Source organism: Macaca mulatta, chromosome 18 (genome assembly GCF_049350105.2).
Source record: "Macaca mulatta isolate MMU2019108-1 chromosome 18, T2T-MMU8v2.0, whole genome shotgun sequence".
In the NCBI taxonomy this organism is placed as follows: Eukaryota; Metazoa; Chordata; class Mammalia; order Primates; family Cercopithecidae; genus Macaca; species Macaca mulatta.
The window spans coordinates 81,190,311-81,210,901 of NC_133423.1; the positions used below are offsets into that span (position 1 = coordinate 81,190,311).

The 20,591-nt window shown below is 43.9% G+C and overlaps 1 protein-coding gene and 1 long non-coding RNA gene across 2 annotated transcripts; one reads left to right on the top strand and one right to left on the bottom strand.

The window, feature by feature from the left end:
• Window positions 1-2,806: 2,806 nt before the first annotated feature.
• Window positions 2,807-19,679, top strand: LOC144336510 (uncharacterized). Its single transcript, XR_013408367.1, has 6 exons — window positions 2,807-2,835; window positions 8,462-8,646; window positions 8,996-9,081; window positions 10,459-10,625; window positions 18,540-18,713; window positions 19,030-19,679. It is a non-coding gene; the product is annotated as an uncharacterized LOC144336510 (long non-coding RNA).
• On the bottom strand, window positions 6,129-7,566 carry LOC144336508 (mediator of RNA polymerase II transcription subunit 4-like). The gene is made up of 2 exons (XM_077975284.1): window positions 7,522-7,566; window positions 6,129-7,415 (listed from the first exon to the last, which is right to left on the bottom strand). Exon 2 carries the CDS (start codon window positions 7,400-7,402, stop codon window positions 6,728-6,730), a length of 675 nt encoding a protein of 224 aa, XP_077831410.1. The 5' UTR covers window positions 7,403-7,415; window positions 7,522-7,566; the 3' UTR covers window positions 6,129-6,727.
• Window positions 19,680-20,591: the final 912 nt, after the last annotated feature.

Here is a 20,591-nt window from a genome sequence, read left to right on the forward strand (position 1 = left end):
AAAGTTTACCATTTCTTTCATTCTTGGATGTAGGCAGTAGACTTTTATGATGTTAGCAGAACCTGTGACTTTTACCACCAATAGAATTAAGATAATTTCATGGTGTAATCCAGTTATTGCCAATATCCTGAAATGTTGTTTACACTCATCATATTTTCAAGATTACAACTGCTGTTAGACATGCTGCAACACCTTGTTAATGTGCTAGTAAAGCAGCACATAAAATTAAACACGTAAGATTATACAGGAAATTAATCTCATTGAAATACAGTTATTAATGTCATTGGTTTCCTGTGTAATCTTATAAGTTTAACCTTAAAAGCACTTAAAAGTATTATTCTGAAATTGGATCCATAGCCTTTTCCCAGCTGTTGAAGGGATCCATGGTACACACAGTCCTCTCTTGCCCAGGAGACAGGAGAAGACAAGGTGGGGTGATCTGGGTAGCAGAGAATTTCATGATTACTACTTTGGGGAACTTTCTTAGCTCATGCCCTGATAATACAGGGCACAGCTAAGCTTTCAAAGCTCTCCAACTAGTACAAGGTTTGTGTGAACATTGAGGAGGGTGGATATTGGGGCTTGGTTTGCTCAGCCATCATCCCATCTTCCTTCCAGCTACAGAGCTTGGAAAGCTAAAAACGACATTTCTACTATGGCTTACAGCTGAGGTACGAGATGTGGATTACATTCCATCAGGTTATTGTACCGGTGGGAGATTTGGAGGAGAGAAGTGAGGCTGAGCTATTTTTCTGCTTCATTTTGGCTGTTTAATAGGAGCAATGTAGTAGAGATTAGATTGCATTTGTTTGCTGTGTGTTTGCCAAGTGGCACTTGCAGCATTCACGTTCCAGCGTCCTGGGTCCTGGTCTCCCAGAGTTCATTGTGGTGCAGGCAGCAGAGCTCCAGGGGGCACCTCAGGGGCCCAAGCTCCTCTCTTATGTCATTTCTGCAGTGTTCTAGAAGTTGCTCCTGGCTGACCAGCCATGAACACTTAGCCCTTGCAAGAGTTTAGTAGCCACACAATTTCCTGTATTAAGAACTTGCTTAAAATATCTGGGGTGGTTTCTGTGGGTTGGCCCCCATTACAGGAAATTGTGTGGCTACTAAACTCTTGCAAGGGCTAAGCATTCATGGCTGGTCAGCCAGGAGCAACTTCTAGAACAGTTGTCAAGGGGTGTGTATGTTTGTCTCAATGAGCCCAGCTGATCAAGAGAGTTTAGTCATTTTTCACGTAAGGAGAGCGTTGCTTTTTTCAATCAGCAGTGCAGTTTAATAGAATTGTATTGCCTGACATTTGACCACACTTCATCCTTGATGAACGTGTGCCCCTCGTTCAGTCTTCACACTAGGCATGTGAGACAGGCAGGGCAAATCCTATTCCACAGGTGAGGAAGGAGAGCACCCACAGATGAACCGCTAGCCACATATCCTGCTTAGGTGACAGAGAGGTAGACAAATCTTGATTAGACCTGGGCTTTTGACTCCTGACTCCAGGCCTCATCCGGCCAGTACTGAGAACAGGCTGACTAGAAGCTTTCAGTTCAGAACGAGTCCCATAGCCAGGACAGGACTCTGCCAAACAGCCGCATTTGGTGCTTTTTTCATATCTCAGAATTCCATGGGAGATGTTAGTGGCCAAATTTTCTAAAAAGGTCACTTCGAAGAGGTTGGACTCCACGCACATTATCTTCCAAAATGGTTTCTGTTGGCCGGCATGCAGGTCTTCCTCCCTCCTGGCTAATGTATTAGGAAGACACAGAACACGCAAATGCTTTGGGATGAGCTGCCCCTGCTTTACTGGTACGTGCCCCTGGATTCTCCTGCTTAATTTCTGTTGGCTTGTTTACCCCTCAGGGAAGCTGCCAAACACTCTTTTCCTGAAAATATTTTTTCCAAGAACTTCGCTGACACTCCTCCATAATCAGCTTTGCCGAGACTGTGTCGTGTGTCCAGATTCTAGAAACTTGTATTTGGCTCAAGGCAACTCTGTGCAAAGACAGTTCCAAGATGCTGGGCTTGCAAGGCCTGGCGCCTGCACACTGCCGCTCTGCCCCGGGGGCTCGGTTCTCCTGGATGCTTCTGCAGAACATCTGGGGAGCATCACAGGACACTTTTAAGGGATGGGAGAGAAGGTCATCTGGGAAGGGCAGATTGGCCTGACCGAGACAACAGATGAGGTCTCTGCAGGCTGCAGCGCCTGTCCATCAAGACTCATTTATTAAGCACTCTGTGTGCAGGGAACATGGGTGACCTCAGGGGATGCGTGGGGTGCGCTCTACTGGGAGAGACCCATTGTGACAATAGGATCATTACAGAAGGAGCAGAAAATAACTCAGGCAAGCCAGCTGCAAAGAGAGGCAGGGTCCAGCGACAGTGCCTGGGTGGGGCCTGGGAGAGTCTCGGTGCCAGGGCCATTTGTCCCCTAGGTCAGACTGCGGTTTCTTGTCTGTAGGATGGAGAGGCTGGCCTGGTGAGGTCCAAGGCTCCTCCCAGCTTTAATGGTCTGTAATTCCAGCATTCCACTGGGAAAGGGCAGCGACAAGACAGGAACTGCAGGCACAGGTATCCCAAGTAAAAGTGGTGACTCCAAATTCAGAGGCAGCTTGCACTGGGGAATGGAGACGGTCACAGGAAGGATCTGATGAAGCCCTTCAGGCTCATACCGCAGTGCTAAGGGGCTGGCTTTACAGAGGGCATTTCCGGCTTTCATGAACACCACCTGCTGCTCCACCTGATAACTGGGCTCCTCCCCTCCCCGCCCAAACCCTACCCCTGGCTTAAGGCTTTCCTGGGTGATGTAGCCGTGCTTTCGAGGCCCCTCGTGCACTGATGGTGAGGTGAAGGAGGGCTCTCAGGACCGCATGGTTCCTTGGATGGGAGGACAAAGGGGCGGTGGCCCCAGGGGGCTGAGGGCTGGGTCTGCGGCGAGGTCTGCCCAGAGCTGCCAGAACAGACGGGCGGACTGCCCAGCCAAGCCACAAGGACGCCAGCCTGGGGCTCGTGCGCCCACAAGACCCATGTGGTTCCATTCCACTCAGGTCACTTTTTGATAACAATGCTGTTTTCTTCTGTTGTTTGGGGGGGTTGTGTGTGGTGGTGGTGGTGGTGGTGGTGGTGGTGGTGTTTTTTAAAATTCACATTTCCTGTGCCCAAGATTTCCAAAACACCTGCAAACCGCTCATCCCAGATGGAGTGTGGACTGAAGGCTTCCCCTACTTGCCTGCTCCCTACTTCCCCGTCTCCCAGCCCAAGCAGAAGCTCCTAGCAGGCTCACAATGAGTTATTTTTCAGAGCGGAACGCGCTTGAGAAAACCTCTGGTGGGACTGCAGTGGCTTGAAGAAGCTTTTGTTTTGAAAGGGAAAAACCAACCTAGTGGATACTTTCAGAGTGAGATTTCGGAGGCTCAGAGATGCCAAATGAGAAACGAGTGCTTTGGAAGGGTTCTAGAGAGGAATGCAAGCTTTCGGCTACATGGCACGGCATTTGGGGAGCACAGAGCACGTGCAGCCCCTAACCACAGGAGGGACAGGAGCTTCTCCATGAACTGCTCTCCATGCCTCCTTTATTAGTTAGACGAATTAGCTGCTGCATAAGAAGTCTGAGACAGAAGGCTTTGCCATCGAGAATGAAGCATTTTCTGACATGTTTATGTCTATTTTATTCTGGGGCTCATCAGCACCCCCCACTCCTCCCAGGCGGTTTTAAAGAGAAGGCACTACCTGGGGAGGCTGACTCTGCCCCATCTGCTGCGCCTCTCCCATTCCTCAGCCCACGTGACTCAGCTGCAGCTTCACACCGCACTTTCCAGACTCCGTCCTGTGCACTTCACAGCTGCGTGGAACTGCAGGCCGCCGCCTCCCTACTCGGGGCTCCTCTTGTCACTGCCCATCCTTGCCAGAGCAGCTGGGGTGTCAGCACGGGGCTGGGAGAGGAATGTGGAAGAGGCTGGGAGGAGCCTGAGAAAGATGGAAAGGGTGGGGAGGAAGGAAACCCGGGCTGACAAATGCCACCTGCCTAAGAGGGTCCGCATCCTGGGGAGGGTTCTGCTGTCCACTCCCGTCCTGGGCACTCATCCCTGGGGGTTCCTGCGTCTGTGTGAAGACAGGGAAAGGCCATCTTGGCTGAGGGCTGTTGTGTGGGTACTCTCAGCCACAGAAGACAGCAAGAATGCGAACACGGCCGCCAGCAGGGGAAGGGGCCCCGTCTCTGGCCCCCTGTGCTCCTGCTCACCTGTGCCTGAGCGTCTGCCCTGTTAGTGGCCCCTCCATGCACGGCCTGGTGCTCGCTGTCTCTGCCTGTCTCTCTCTAGGTTTCTTTCTTTCTCTCTCATCTCGAACATACTTTCCAGCCATAAGACTTCCTTTGCCACCTCTGCTTCCAGCTGGGAGACAAACCTCGCGGAGGGTCTGGCCAGGGTCTGGAGGCTCAGTGCCCTCTCTCCTAGGCTCCTGGGAACTCTATGCTTGATGAGGGGTAGGGCGGGTCACGGTTGTCCTTGTGGCTGGTGGGGAACTGACTGTCCTGCAGCCCTCACCGTCCCTCACCCTGAGTGCATCACAAAGTCTCAGCTGAAGAAAAAGAAGTTGGCCAGGCGCGGTGGCTCACGCCTGTGATCCCAGCACTTTGGGAGGCCGAGGCGGGCAGATCACGAGGTCAGGAGTTCGAGACCATCCTGGCTAACGCGGTGACATCCCATCTCTGCTAAAAACAAAACAAAAATTAGCCGGGCATGGTGGCACGCACCTGTAATCCCAGCTACTCGGGAGGCTGAGGCAGGAGAATTGCTTGAACCGGAGAGGCAGAGGTTGCAGTAATCAGAGCTGGAGCCTCTGCACTCCAGCCTGGGTGACAGAGGGAGATCCCATCTCAAAAAAGAAAAAGAAGTTGGGAATTTTACTTTGATCTCCATTCCAGCTTCACCTACAATCCTTTCATGTTGCCATCTTTGATATCTGTGCCTACATCTCACTTGGCTTAGAATGTACAGAAACACTAAATTCATAATGGCTGGGAGTGGCTGGCTATTTTGGTATGTACCTGGCAAACAAAGGTTAAGAGAATGTAGGCAAAGTGCACAAAGTCACTAGCTGGTCAGCATCGCCCCACGGCCTGGGATTTTAGGCACTCCAGAGAACAGAATTTGGAAAATGATGCAGGTAGAAAGCTGGTGAGAGACACAGAGAGCCCCAGGGAAGCGGCGCTCAGTGCCCTGCAGACAGGTGCAGCTAAGGTTCTTCTTCCCCACGCCACGGCTGACCACAGCCACATGTACCGCTACGAGAGGCAGAGAATTCCCAAACCATACACCTGCATTTGCTGGAATACCACTAATTTCAGACATTCTTTCTTGTTGCCGGACACTTCCAATGTGACTCTAAAAATCAAGTCAATGTGTGTGTAGAGATTTGGGAAGCTTGAGCCATCTGTCAAAACTTTGAAAATATCGTTCAAGGACAAAAATTCATAAATACAATTTCAGAAAATGAATTTTCTTCTCTCCATGTCCCATTGCCAGCGTGTAGGTTAAGTGGAGGTAAGGAAGGTGGAGCTAAGAGAGAAAAAATAATTTAAAAAATTTAAACAAAATCACCAGAGCATTTCAAATGCAGTGCTCATTTTAACTGAAATGCAAAAGCTATTTTGGGCAATGTGCAGTGAAGGTAGATGTGGAAAGAAAATAGAGCCAGCTGATTTGAGTTTTAGGCCAAGACTCGCAGCTTGGTCTTCTGGCTCTGGCTCTTCCAGTGACTGGCTCAGGAGGCTGCACTGAGACCCTCCTGGGAAGCAAGAGCTCCTGGAAGAAGGAGTGAGCATCACCATTGGGGCTGACTCAGTCCACTTAAATGACTTGTCCGTCTCTTGGAAAAGCAGAGTCCTTAAACATCACTGTACCCTTTGAGACAGGGCCCCCTGACTTCACAGAGCTGTCATCACACTAGAGTTGTCCACTTCCCAAAAGGCTCTTTTATTATTTTCTGTTGTTATTTTATCTTAGTTTTTAACTTTTATTTCCATTTCAGGGGCCTATGTGGAGATTTGTTACATACGTCAATTGTGTGTCCTGGGGGTTTGGTATACTGATTATGTTGTCACTCAGGTAACAAGCACAGTACCTGATAGGTAGTTTTTCCTTTTTTTTTTTTTTTTTTTTTTTTTTTTTACAATATACAAACAAATTTATTTACAAAAATTACAATAATTACAAATGTACAAATTGAGACAATTTCCCATTCCTCCAACAGAAGCCAAGAGCCTTTACTGTCAAATGGGAGTTTTTGTTACTTTTAAATGACACACAAAAAGAAATATGATGCCTATTCAGTCATCCACTGCCAGATTAAAAATGCTTTTCTAAATAATTCCAAGAAACCTATTAGTGATATGTACGTGGATCACTTCCCTCAACTCTATTTCTAGAACAGCTATGTACAAATCCAGCAAAACTGGAACAGAACAGGGTAAGACAGCACATAGCAACTGCTTTCTCTTTTCAACAGTAAATGTTGACTATTCCCCTAAATATCTACCTAGTGGCTTAAAACTAAAACTATAATCTTTGGCTTTAAAAAGAAAGTTCACTTTGACTTTCAATGGATGCACAATTCTACCAAAGCCAGTATTTACCTGGTTATTCTTTGTCACCCGTGGTTTACATTTCCCTGCTACTGTTAAAGAAATGGAATTCTACAGTATTCAATTCTGTATATTGTCTTTTACGGTTTTTCAATCAGACTCACTACTACTGCTTGAGGAGTCCGTTGACATAATCTCTACATCATCTTCATTTTCTTTATTATGCCCAGGAGGTTCCAACAAAAAGTCACTACTATGATTTGGTGGTAACATATTCATCGACATGTCATTTGACTGCCATGGATACTGTGGAGCAAGGACATCTGGCAATCTTCCTGCTGCGAGTGCATCTCCTGGTAAATGGCCATTCACACCATTAGTGGAAGGATTGTTCATCTGACCCAGTAAACCACTTCTCATCTCTAAATCAGTTGGGTAGGGTCTCCGGGGGTCCCCTGGAACCCAGGTCAGTGGAGCACATACAGCATTACTTGCACTGATCCTATGTGCATACTTAATTATTTCTTCAGAGGAGATAGCACCTTTTCTTGCTTTTTCTATTGACTTGAGTTTCTCCTTTGCTTGGTAAACAGCTGTTGCCAGTATCTGTTCTGCTTCCTTTAGCTGTTTTTGTAGTTGCTGAATATCACTGTCTCTCTTCTCTACTTCTTTTTCTAAAACTTGCATTTCATGATGAATTTTTCCCTGATTAAGTGCCAATTTCATTAGTTCTTGAAATTCCCCATCTCGGTGAATTAACAACTCCAGGACCTGGTTTTCCTCTCCAGCCTGTAACAACTTCTGGTTTCTTGAAATTGCCAGCATTTCTATAAGTTCCCTAGACAGGACCTCCAAATCCTCAAGCGCAGACAGTAGCCGCTCTCGTGTGCTGTTACCACTTGCCACTCCCAAGCCGCCTCCCAGCCTCTCTTTCTCCTTCTCACCACTCGAAGACGCAGCCATTTTCCTCACAGCCCCGCCGCCGGCGCACGTGCTGAGCGCGCTGACGCAGCGGCGTGGCGAGGAGGCGGGCTCGGAAGGCGGAAGAGTCATCCAGGAGAGGAAGAAGAGGCCCGGCGAGTGCGCCCCCTTTGCGCCTGGAGGGGCGCACTGCGGGCACCGGCGCCATCTGCTGGGCCAGCGAGGGCTTTTGGGTCCAAACCCTGGGAGCAAGGGCTGAACTGAGAACAGGGAGTGCAATGCAGTCTGATTCTCCTGGGCCTAATGTTTTGTTTTTTCTTTCTTTTCCTTCCTTCAGCAGTCTGATTCTCCTGGGCCTAATGTTTTGTTTTTTCTTTCTTTCTTTCCCTCCCTCCCTCCCTCCCTCCCTCCCTCCCTTCCTTCCTTCCTCTAGGTAGTTTTTCCATCCTCACCCTCCACCCAGCCTCCATCCTCAAGTAGGTCCCAGTGCCTGTTGTTCCCTTCTTTGTGTTCGTGTGTCCTCAATGTTTAGGGCCCATTTATAAGTGAGAACATGTGGTATTTTGTTTTCTGTTCCTGTGTTCGTTAGCTTAGCAAAAAGGCCTCCATCTCCATCCGTGTTGCTGCAGAGGGCAGGATCTCATTCTTTTCAGTGGCTCCGTAGTGTTCCATGGTGTATATGTACCATGTTTTCTTTACCCAGTCTACCACTGATGGGCATTTAGGTTGACTGCATGTCTTTGCTATTGTGAATAGTACTGTGACAAACATAGGTGTGCGTGTGTCTTTATGGTAGAATGATTTATATTCCTGTGGGTATACCCAGTAGTGGGACTGCTAGGTTGAATGGTAATTCTGTTTTAAGTTATTTGAGAAATCACCACACTGCTTTCCACAATGGCTAAATTAATTTATACTCCCACCAGCAGGGTATAAGTGTTCCCTAAAAGGCTTTTTTTTTAGTTTTTCTTGCAGCCCTGCACAGACATCAGCTGTTTGGATCAGTTCCCTCTAGACTTCCTCTCATCATTGCAGTGGATTCTAAAATCTGGGCAGAACAGGAAAGAAGGAGAAGGGAGCAGAAGATAGAGAACTTCTGCTTCTTCTCATTTGTTATTCTATTTCTGTTGATGCTTGCTTCAATTACTGTAAGTAGCTCTCTGGCTTTTAGAGAATCTCCATGTATTTTCCCACCTTCACATCCAGGGACTCCAAGTTTCAGTTTAAGAAATCCTGGAGTAGTTGGTGGTATTCTAGCCAGTCTATGAAATAAAGTAAGCAAGCTACATGTGAAATTTCTACCCACAGAAAAGCTTTACAACAGCCTCTTTAGAAACATTCTTTGGGGAGTATGTCATTTACTAGGAAGCTGATTCTGGATAATGCCATAAAAAGACTTACCTTAGCTCATATGCCAAATCCTTAATCAAATAACAATGTATAGCTGGAGCCTGCCAAGACTTGCTGGATAAAAGCCACCATGATTCCTCCCTACAGGACTATAAGAAGATAGAATCCAGTGCATTCTACACAATATGAATGAATAAGAGAGTGAAGAAAGTTGCTCAGTGAATCTGCTACAGGTACCTTAGATGATAAAAAGGCTGTTTCTTCCTATTTTTATTGCAGAGAGGTCTTTGCCAGTTGGCGGAGCTTGCTGCTTGAATGAACAAATGTCATTCTAACTTTGAATGCTGCTGCTTCTAAGAAAGGCCATGCACATGTTCTCTGAATCAATCACAGACCAGTCATAAATGGTGTTAAACAGGCAGAGTCAGGCAACATGTCTGTAACTATGCCAGAGGGAAGAAAAAATGTAGAAAAATTGTACTTTCCTCATGAAAATAATAGTTAAACTCAAGATGCTAATAAAACCTAAGGAAACTAAATTTCAGATTAGATTTTTCAGATTTTTCTGAAGAGAAAAGGCAAAAGTTGCATAAGATTTATTATTTGATTTTTCTTCCAATACCTCTATATTTATGAGAAAATGATCTAAATGGTTTAGCTTTTGCCTGGGTAGTTTAAATTTTTCAATATGGCTCCTTAGAATATTGGCAAGGGAACACAGTTGACCACTTGGAAGGCCACCTGATCTAAATTCTAAGCACCTGAAGGACCATATCCAAAGATACACATTGATGCTGAGGTTTCTAGGGTTCTTCTGATGAGTAGGTATAGAGACTGGAAGACCAGAATCCATCTATCTATTCACCCACATCCATCTATCCATTCATCTTAACATCCAATTATTCATTTATTAATCATTAAGAGAAGGGGTTGAGGGAAGGATATCTTTGAATTGGTCTTAGAAAAATGTGTTCTATAGGAAGTTACAAGTGACTCTCTTAAGGAAATAGAGCATGACATATTCATTAAAGAGATGAATTTCAAGGAATTAGGACAAAGACTCCCCAATCCAACGTGCCTGCTCAGCATATGATTGATTCATGTGTTGAACATTGAGTCAGAAGCTGGCTTAAAGCTGAAAATAAAAAAGGCTCATGATGTGTGAGCTGCCTGAGCATCAAAGAGAGTGGTCAAGTGTGGGTTTCCCATGAGACTGCCGTATGACCATGAAGAAGGCATGTGGCAGGGGAAACAAGTAAAAAAAAAGCCTTTCTCACAACTTCAACCATTGCTTCTGAAGTTGTAAAACTCAAATAATCAGGGGTTTGGCAGCTAGAAAACAAGGGAATTTTCAACTTAATAGACCAACCTCTTTGTCAATGTTAATATCTATTGTATTTATTAATTTAATAATAAACTCTATGCCAAAATATTTGATAAGAAATGGTGCACAGAGAAAGAAATACTAGCTGATTCAATTGAGCATTTAATACAAGTAAAATATATGTCAAACAAGGCAAATTATTCATAAGATAATTAATCATAGCCTTTCATGTCAATAAGAGTTGGCATAAAGGTCATTAACTCACTCAACAAATATTTACTTATAGCAGGAGAACTTTTTCTGTGCTGTATGGAGCACCTCATGCTACTTCACCAAGGCTGACGTCATGTGGAAAATGGCCAGTGATTTTCGTGTCCACCCTGGAGTGTGAAAAGAAACGTCAATTCAGGCTAGACCAAAGAAACCACCCACAAGGAGTCCCTGGATATGAAGGTGAGAAAATACACAGAGATTCTCTAAAAGCCAGAGAGCTACTTAGAGTGGCTGAAGCAAGTATCAGCAGAAGTAGAATAACATGGCGGGCGCCTGTGGTCCCAGCTACTCCGGAGGCTGAGGCAGGAGAATGGCGTAAACCCGGGAGGCGGAGCTTGCAGTGAGCTGAGATCCGGCCACTGCACTCCAGCCTGGGCGACAGAGCCAGACTCAGTCTCAAAAAAAAAAAAAAAAGAAATAGAATAACAAATGAGAAGAAGCTGAAGTTGTCTACCTTCTGGTCCCTCTTCCTTCTTTCCTGTTCTGCCCAGATTTTAGAATCAACTGCAATGATGAGAGGAGGTCTAGAGGGAACTGATCCAAACAGCTGATGTCTGTGGCAAAGCTGCAAGGCCACTGTCCTTAAGAGTTCTTTATATAAGTTTTGGTGAGGCTCACTGCTATAAGCTGTGAAGATGAAATGCCAGTGGCTCAGAATGGAGTTTACTTGTCTCTCATATGAAAGTCCCAAATGGGCTTTCCTGGTCAGTGACTAACTCTCCTCTATGCAGTTATTCAGACTTCAGCCCTTTCCCTCCTATGGCACCATCCTTTTAAACTCCTGGGCTTTCAAGTTCTCCAGGCTCATCTGCATCAAGCCAGAGTGGGAAAGAGCATGAAGGAAGATGTGCAGGAAGTCTACAAGGGCCTGGCTTAGTATCACACATCACTCCCACCCACTTCCCATTGGGAAGCACGGTCAAGCCACCTAAATGTGAGGACACCTAGTCTAGTGTGTGCCAGCGATGGAGAGGAGACATAGTTTGATGAATACAGCAGGCTTTGCCACAGAACATAGCATTTCTTGAGAGCTAACCAAGGCCAGGTGTGGTGGCTCACACCTGTAATCCCAGCATTCCAGGAGGCCGAGGTGGGCGGATCACTTGAGGACAGGAGTTTGAGACCATCTTGGTCAACATAGCAAAACTCCATCTCTACCAAAATACAAAAATTAGCTGGGTGTGGTGGTGCACACCTGTAATCCCAGTGAGTCAGGAGGCTGAGGCAGGAGAATCACTTGAGCCCCGGAGGTGGAGGTTGCAGTGAGTCGAGATGTCACCACTGCACTCCAGCCTGGGCAACAGAGTGAGACCCTGTCTCAAAAAACAAACAAACAAAAAAACAAAATATGTGCCAAGCACTGTGCTTGGCATGGCAGGTTCGATTATTGCATTTCACAGGGAGCTAAGTCACTTGTCCCAGCTTCACAGCTGAAGAGTGGCAGAACTGAGTTAGAATGGGGCAGTGTGATTTCAGATGGACCAGAGGTTCCATCTTCACCACCATATAGAAGGCTGTGTTCTACACTCTAACCACTTCAGAAATGTAGTAGGAATTTTTGCACATTGATTTTGTATCTTGAGACTCTGCTGAAGTTGCTTCTGAGCTTATGGGGTTTTGGGGCTGAGATGATGGAGATTTCTAAACATACAATGATGTCATCTGCAAATAGAGACAATTTGACTTCCTCTCTTCTTATTTGAATACGCTTTATTTCTCTTTCTTACCTGATTGCCCTGGCCAGAACTTCCAATACTATGTTGAACAGGAGTGGTGAGAGAGGGCGTCCTTGACTCATGCTGGTTCTGAAATGGAATGCTTCCAGCTTTCATCACCATTCAGTATGATATTGGCTGTGGGTTTGTCATAAATAGCTCTTATTATTTTGAAATATGTTCTATCAATACCTAGTTTATTGTTTTTAGCATGAACAGGTGTTGAATTTTATTGAAGGCCTTTTCTGCTTCCATTGAGATAATCATGTGGTTTTTGGCATTGATACTGTTTGGGTGATGGATTATGATTATTGATATGCTTATGTTGAACCAGCCTTGCATCCCAGGGATGAAGCCAACTTGGTCGTGGTGGACAAGCTTTTCGATATGCTGCTGGATTCAGTTTGCCAGTATTTTATTGAGGATTTTTGCATTGATGTTCATCAGGGATATTGGACAGCAATTTTGTGTGTGTGTGTGTCTCTCTGCCAGGTTTTGGTATCAGGATGATGCTGGCCTCATAAAATGAGTTAGAGAGGAGTCCCTCCTTTTCTATTGTTTGGAATAGTTTCAGAAGGAATGGTACCAGCTCCTCTTTGTACCTCCAATAGAATTCAGCTGTGAATCTGTCTGGTCTTCGGCTTTTTTTCCAGTTGGTAGGCTATTAATTACTACCTCAATTTCAGAACTTGTTATTGGTCTATTCAGGAATTCGACTTCTCCCTGGTTTACTCTTGGGATGGTGTATGTGTCCAGGAATTTATCCATTTCTTCTAGATTTTCTAGTTTGTTTGTGTAGAGGGGCTTATAGTATTCTCTGATGGTAGTTTGTATTTCTGTGGGGTCAGTGGTGATATCTCCTTTATCATTTTTTATTGTTCTATTTGATTCTTCTCTCTTTTCTTCTTTATTGTCTGGTTAGCAGCCTATCTAGTTTATTAATCTTCTCCCAAAAACCGGCTCCTGGATTCATTGATTTTTTAAACCTTTTTTTGTGTCTTTATCTCCTTCAGTTCTGCTGACCTTAGTTATTTTTTGTCTTCTGCTAGCTTTTGGATTTGTTTGCTCTTGCTTCCCTAGTTCTTTTAATTGTGATGTTAGGGTGTCGATTTTAGATCTTTCCCACTTTCTGATGTGGGCACTTAGTGCTATAAATTTACCTCTAAACACTGCTTTATCTGTGTCCCAAAGATTCTGGTATATTGTGTCTTTGTTCTCATTGGTTTCAAATAACTTATTTATTTCTGCCTTAATTTCGTATTTACACAGTGGACATTCAGGAGCAGGTTGTTCAGTTTCCATGTAGTTGTGTGGTTTTGAGTGAGTTTCTTAATCCTGAGTTCTAATTTGATTGCGCTGTGGTCTGAGAGACTGTTATGATTTCCATTATTTTGCATTTGCTGAGGAGGGTTTACTTCCAGTTATGTGGTCAGTTTTAGAATGAGTGCTATGTGGTGCTGAGAAGAATGTATATTCTGTTGATTTGGGGTGGAGAGTTTTGTAGATGTCTATTAGGTCCGCTTCGTCCAGAGCTGAGTTCAAGTCCTGAATATCCTTGTTAATTTTCTGTCTCATTGATCTGTCTAATATTGAGAGTGGGGTGTTAAAGTCTCCCACTACTATTGTGTGGGAGTCTAAATCTCTTTGCAGGTCTTTAAGAACTTGCTTTATGAATCTGGGTGCTCCTGTATTGGGTGCATATATATTTAGGATAATTAGCTCTTCTTGTTACATTGATCCCTTTACCATTATGTAATGCCTTTCTTTGTCTTTTTTTAAATCTTTGTTGGTTTAAAGTCTCTTTTATCAGAGACTAGGATTGCAACCCCTGCTTTTTGTTTGCTTTCCATTTGCTTGGTAAATATAGATAAACAGAGAGCCAAATCATGCGTGAACTCCCATTCACAATTGCTACAAAGAGAATAAAATACCTAGGAATACAACTTACAAGGGATGTGAAGGACCTCTTCAAGGAGAACTACAAACTACCGCTCAAGGAAATAAGACAGGACACAAACAAATGGAAAACATTACATGCTCATGGATAGGAAGAATCAATATCATGAAAATGGCCATACTACCCAAAGTAATTTATAGATTCAATGCTATTCCCATCAAGTTACCATTGAATTTCTTCACAGAATTAGAAAAAAACTACTTTAAATTTCATATGGAACCAAAAAAGAGCCCATATAGCCAAGACAATCCTAAGCAAAAAGAACAAAGCTGGAGGCATCATGCTACCTGACTTCAAACTATACTACAAGGCTACAGTAATGAAAACAGCATGGTACTGGCACCAAAATGGATACATAGACCAATGGAATAGAAAAGAGGCCTCAGAAATAACACCGCACATCTACAACCATCTGATCTTTGACAAACCTGACAGAAATAAGCAATGTGGAAAGGATTCCCTATTTAATAAATGATGGTGGGAAAACTGGCTAGCCATATGCAGAAAACTGAAACTGGACCCTTCCTTACACCTTTTACACAAATTAACTCAAGATGGATTAAAGACTTAAACATAAGACCTAAAACCATAAAAACCCTAGAAGAAAACCTGGGCGATACCATTCAGGACATAGGCAAAGGCTTCATGACTAAAACACCAAAAGCAATTGCAACAAAAGCCAAAATTGACAAATGGGATCTAATTAAACAAAAGAGCTTCTGCACAGCAAAAGAAACGATCATCAGAGTGAACAGGCAACCTACAGAATGGGAGAAAATTTTTGCCATCTATCCATCTGACAAAGGGCTAATATCCAGAATCTACAAGGAACTTAAACAAATTTACAAGAAAAAACAACCCCACCAAAAAGTGGGTAAAAGATATGAACAGACACTTCTCAAAAGAAAACACTTATGCAACCAACAAACATATGAAAAAAAGCTCATTGTCACTGGTCATTGGAGAAATGCAGATCAAAACTGCAGTGAGACACCATCTCACGCCAGTTAGAATGGCGATCATTAAAAAGTCAGGACACAACGGATGCTGGAGAGGATGTGGAGAAATAGGAATGCTCTTACACTGTTGGTGGGAGTGTAAATTAGTTCAACCATTGTGGAAGACAGTGTGGCAATTCCTCAAGGATCTAGAACTAGAAATACCATTTGACCCAGCAATCCCATTACTGGGATTACCAAAGGATAATAAATCATTCTACTATAAAGACACATGCACATGTATGCTTATTGCAGCACTATTTACAATAGCAAAGACTTAGAACCAATCCAAATGACCATCAATGATAGACTGGATAAAGAAAATGTGGCACATATACACCATGGAATACTATGCAGCCATAAAAAGGAATGGGGTTTGTGTCCTTTGCAGGGACATGGATGAAGCTAGAAACCATCATTCTCAGCAAACTAACACAGGAACAGAAAACCAACCACCACATGTTCTCACTCATAAGTGGGAGTTGAACAATGAGAACACATGGATACAGGGAGGGGAACATCACACACTGGGGCCTGTCAAGGGGTGGAGGAAAATGGGGAGGGATAGCATTAGGAGACATACCTAATGCTTGCAAGGCTTAACACCTGAGGCAGGCGGATCATGAGGTCAGGAGATTGAGACCATCCTGGCTAACACAGTGAAACCCCGTCTCTACTAAAAATACAAAAAATTAGCCAGGCATGGTGGCAAGCACCTGTAATCCCAGTTACTCGGGAGGCTGAAGCAGGAGAACCACTTAAACCCGGGAGGCGGAGGTTGCAGCGAGCTGAGATTGCACCACTGCACTCCAGCCTGGGCAACAAAAACAAAAACAAAAACCCTAGATGATGGGTGCAAAAACCACCATGGCACATGTATACCTATGTAACAAACCACACATTCTGCACATGTATCCCAGAACTTTAAAGTATAATAAAAAAAGAAGAAGAAGAAGAAAAAAACTAACAGGGATATTTACTAAGAACGGTACCTGACACATAGTAAGCACTCAATAAATATTTGCTATTAAATGAAAAAAAAAAAAAAGACCTTAATATCCTGTCAAAAAAAAAAAAAAAGAAATTTAGTAGGGAACTGTTCTCAGTACAGCACGCTACCTCTCTCCCCCGAAGAGCTGGAAATGCAGACATAGCTGCTAGAGTCAGCACTGGGCAGTTGAGGGGGTAATCGTGTCTTAGGTGAGGTTGAGGTCCTTCCCAAATTATCAAGCTATGTTAAATGAGACATGATTTAGAAATAAATGCTGATAAGAAATAAAACCCTTTCTTTAAAACTCTCTAGTGAAGGCAACATCAGAGCCTTGTTTGCTGATATCTTTGTCCATAACCAGACAAATTAGGAATTTCCTCGTTCTATCTCATACCTCGTTCTAGTATAAATTCTAGTTCCCTCTCCGCTAAACATGGAAAACAGATGGTTTCCTTCCAACTTATTAGGCATCAAATAAGGTTCACTTTTATTACATTTCTCCCTTTTTACCCCTCCAGACTATGACTATTTCAGTTCTTGCCTCATCTTTCCTCATAGGGTCTCTAGTCTAGAGCTTTAAGCATTTTGAGGATGGTCTTGGAGTTCATCTCCAGTATTGCCGGAGGAGCTGGGACTGAACACAGAGTAGTGACCTAGGACCAGGAAGGCTAGATTCTAGGGCTGCCTCTGACTCTAATCGTGTGACCTTGGGCAAGTGACCAAAACTTCTGTACCGGTGTTTCCTTATCTGAAGGAGAAATGAGTGAGACAATTGATTTCTAAATTTCTTTGATTCTTAAACTTCTTACGAATCTTAATACTTCTATTCCATTAAAAAAAAAAAAAACTTGGCTTATAGCATACTCTTTAACAAAGATGTTTTCTTTTTTTCAAGTTCTGAAGGTCATTCATGACTGTTTTGTACTTTTTGGGTACCAGAATCTTGACTGTAATCATCAAAACAGACTCATCCAGTGTAAAAATCTGTATTTGATCACTGTGTGTGTGTGGTGGGGAGTGCCTCAGGGTTTTTTTAAAAATGATTTTAGGAGAAATGGTTAATATAATCACATGATTCAAAAGTCAAATATAAAAAGGTACAGACTGAGAAGTCTGACAACCACTCATCTTTTTTTCTACCCTGTTCTCTATCTCCCCATCACTTCTTCCCTATAGGTAACTACTTCTGTTTGCTTCTTGAATATTAGTCCAGTGTCCCTTGATGTCAATATGAGCAAATACATTCTGTCTGCACCTTTCCTTTTATGCTTGTCTTTGACACCTTTCCACATCCCTATTTAAACTGTGTCCTCATTGTTCCTTAACAGCTGCCTGGTATTTCATTATGTAGGAGTGTCATAATTTATTAAACCCATCTTCTATAGATGAATACTCGGGTTGTTTCCAATCTTTTGTTGTTGCAAACAATGCTGCAGTGAATAACTTTGTCAATATGCCATTTTGTATGTGTGCAGTGACTTCTGTAGGGTCAATTCCCAGAAGTAGAATTACCGTGTCAAAGAGTCAGTGAAATTATACTAGATTTGCCAAGTTGCCCGGGAAGGTGTTCTGTCATTCTGACATTTCCACCCTCATCTATGAGTGCACTTGTTTTCCCACACCCTCCCCAGAGTGGCTTGTCAAATCTTTGAAGTTTTGCCAATCTAGTAATTGAGGAATCTGATAGGTAACTCTTATATACTTTGGATTTTATTTTCTCTTATTAAGAATGAGGAAGTCAGGGCCCTTTGAAGGCAGAAGAAGGATTTGTTAAGAATGGCTAAGTCCACACCACAGCCAGAATTCTCTTTGTTTTAGTACATGTGCTCAAACCTGGAGGTTCCCAACCTGGCTGCATGTTGGATTCCCCTAAGGAGTGTGTAACGAATATATGTTTGTTGATTTGTCTTTTTCTAGCTGTCTTTTCTTTATGCCACCCGGGAGCAGCTTCCATCTTTTCCTTTTCCCTAGCCATGGGGAGATGTTTAAAGTCTTTTTCACTTAGCAAGCATTGCTTCTTACTTGGAAATGAAGCGGCACACCAATGCTCTGTTGTCTGGCATGTAATGACAAGTCCCTTGCAGCATCATTAAATACCTGCCTTGATGGATTGGCCATGCAGCCCTTCCTGACTAGCATGTGCAGGTCCCCATGGCCTATAGTGGGGCAGAATCTGAAGGCTCATGCTCACTCTGTTCCACTTTTGCTCTCCTTAAACATTTTCAGCTTTGCTAGTGTGGAACTGCTCTTGGTTTTCAGGGACTAAAGTGTATTCCAAATGCAAAAAAATTTATATTAATGGCATGTATATAGTCAAATATGTGTGTGTGTGTGTATGCATATGTATATATGTGTGTGTGTGTGTGTGTGTATATATATATATATATACACACACAACTAGCAATAAAATTGTGAAACTTTCCCCTGCACCAGTGTCAAAGGCACGTTCTGTAACTGAGAACCATCACTGAGGAATTCAGCAAAGTGACAAAACCTTGGTTGCATCTCTCATACATCTGTCAAAAACTATGGTGGCTAGAAGAGTTAAGATTCTGTTTCCTGAATGCCAAGAAAACTTCGAGATTTGATCCAAGTGGTATACAGGGTGTAAGTGGTAAAATGTGTTTGCACTTCTTTCTCACGCCGCATAGAAAAAGCCATTCACCTCTTTCTTCTTCAAGCAGGGGAAGTGAATGGGCCTCAGCATGGGGGAAGGTCTTGTGGGGGAACAAGAGAGAAAGGGGCATGCTCTATCTCTCAGAGTGGGAAAGAGCTGCCCTTAGTGTCAACTACCTTTCCCAGGGGCTTCCCTCGATTCCCTAAGTCAGCTGCCAAATTGCCTGGAGTGTTCATAGATATAAGTGGGTGGAGAAGAAGAAGCCCCCTGACCCCATGACAACAACACCCACTTCCTGCTCCACAGAGTTTACAGTGGTTACGTCATAACTGCAGGAACCCGGTTTCATCCATCTTCAGCCACTCAGATAAACAATGCTCTTGGAAGGCAAGAAGCAGTGACAATCTGTTCCCTTGGTAACATCCTCTGAAGAGCATCTGGGTCACGTAAGCCAGGAATGGTGAGGTTTATCAAATGAACTTGGTGGGAGTAAATGAGAACTGTATTTGCAAATTACTGATCATTTTCCACTCTGTCTCTATTGCGTAAATGACTCCAACGTTTTATTTCTGACCACTTCTATGACGTGGAAGGGTGAAGTGAAGGCCATTGAAATGAGCAAAACTCTCACAGTTACCATCTCCAAGGGTGCAGATTTCACTCCTGGGAGCATAGCAATGTCCTCATTGCAATGAAGAGAATGGCTGTTTCCCGCTCCTCTCATTCTCACCCAAGAGGAATTGTGCTCTCTTTCATGGATGATGCCCAGGGAAGTAAAATAAGTGTGCGGACAGACTCAGAAGCCCAGAGCTCAGGGACATGTGCCATGCTGTAACTGGGCAATGCAGCTGTTGAGACCGCAGAGAACCGCCATACCCAAAATATAGCTTTGAGCCTGGCGTTCTCAGCAGGGCTATTTTCCTTTTGACCAAATACACCCACAAATGACGACCACAAATTTCAGTTGGCTGTGCTATGAATTCAGAAGTTTCTTTAAGAACGGGGGATATGTGAAGTTGTATCTGGGAGGGATATTGAAAACAAGAGAATTTTTGAAATCAGCATTTTTGAAGCAATGGGACGTGATTTGCTTTTCAGCACACAAGTCCTTCAAAAGATGTTCAAACACAGACCCAATATATCTCCTTGGTCTGGAGGTAGATTTTTATTCGTTGAGAAGTTTCTGGGGGAAAAAAACACCATAGAAAGCTAGTTGTTTAGCATCATAAATTCAAAATGGTTACAGTCACCAGATTTTAAATTTTTTACCTGATTGTTTGGGCACCCACAATGCCCAAGCCAAACACTTGTCTGGTTTTCTTTTGGTGGCAGCTGAAGAAATTGAGGTTTTTCCCTTTTTGGCCTCTTCTTGACCTCCCCCTTCCCTGCTTAGTGCTACTTATAAGATGGCAAACCTTTCATTCCGAGTAATTGCTTAGCAGGGCCAGATACTACTGTTTCCCACAGTGTGTCTCCCCTTTCTCTGTGATTATGAGACAAAAAAGCGGGCGGCAGTGCTTAGGAAAGAGCTGGAAAATTAGGATCCCGAGAAGTGGCTGCCCAGCAACCCAAAGGTCTTGGAAGGCGCCAGATCCATTTCCTGCCTGAGCGTTTCCCTTTGCCCAGTCCCCAGAAAGAAACCCCATCCATGCAGCTTTCTGCATCTCATTCCAGTCCACGAAGGTTCTCATTACATTTTCAACATGAAACCTCAGCATTCAAACCTAATCATTTTAGGATGAAAATGAAAAGACAGCAAGGCCTCTGTCAACTGGAGTGATCAGGGGCCCAGAGCTCCTAACGGAGCCACCTGCCTACCCTCTTCCCTGCGCAGTGAGGAAGGGCCCCGAGGCCGGTTTAGACTCATG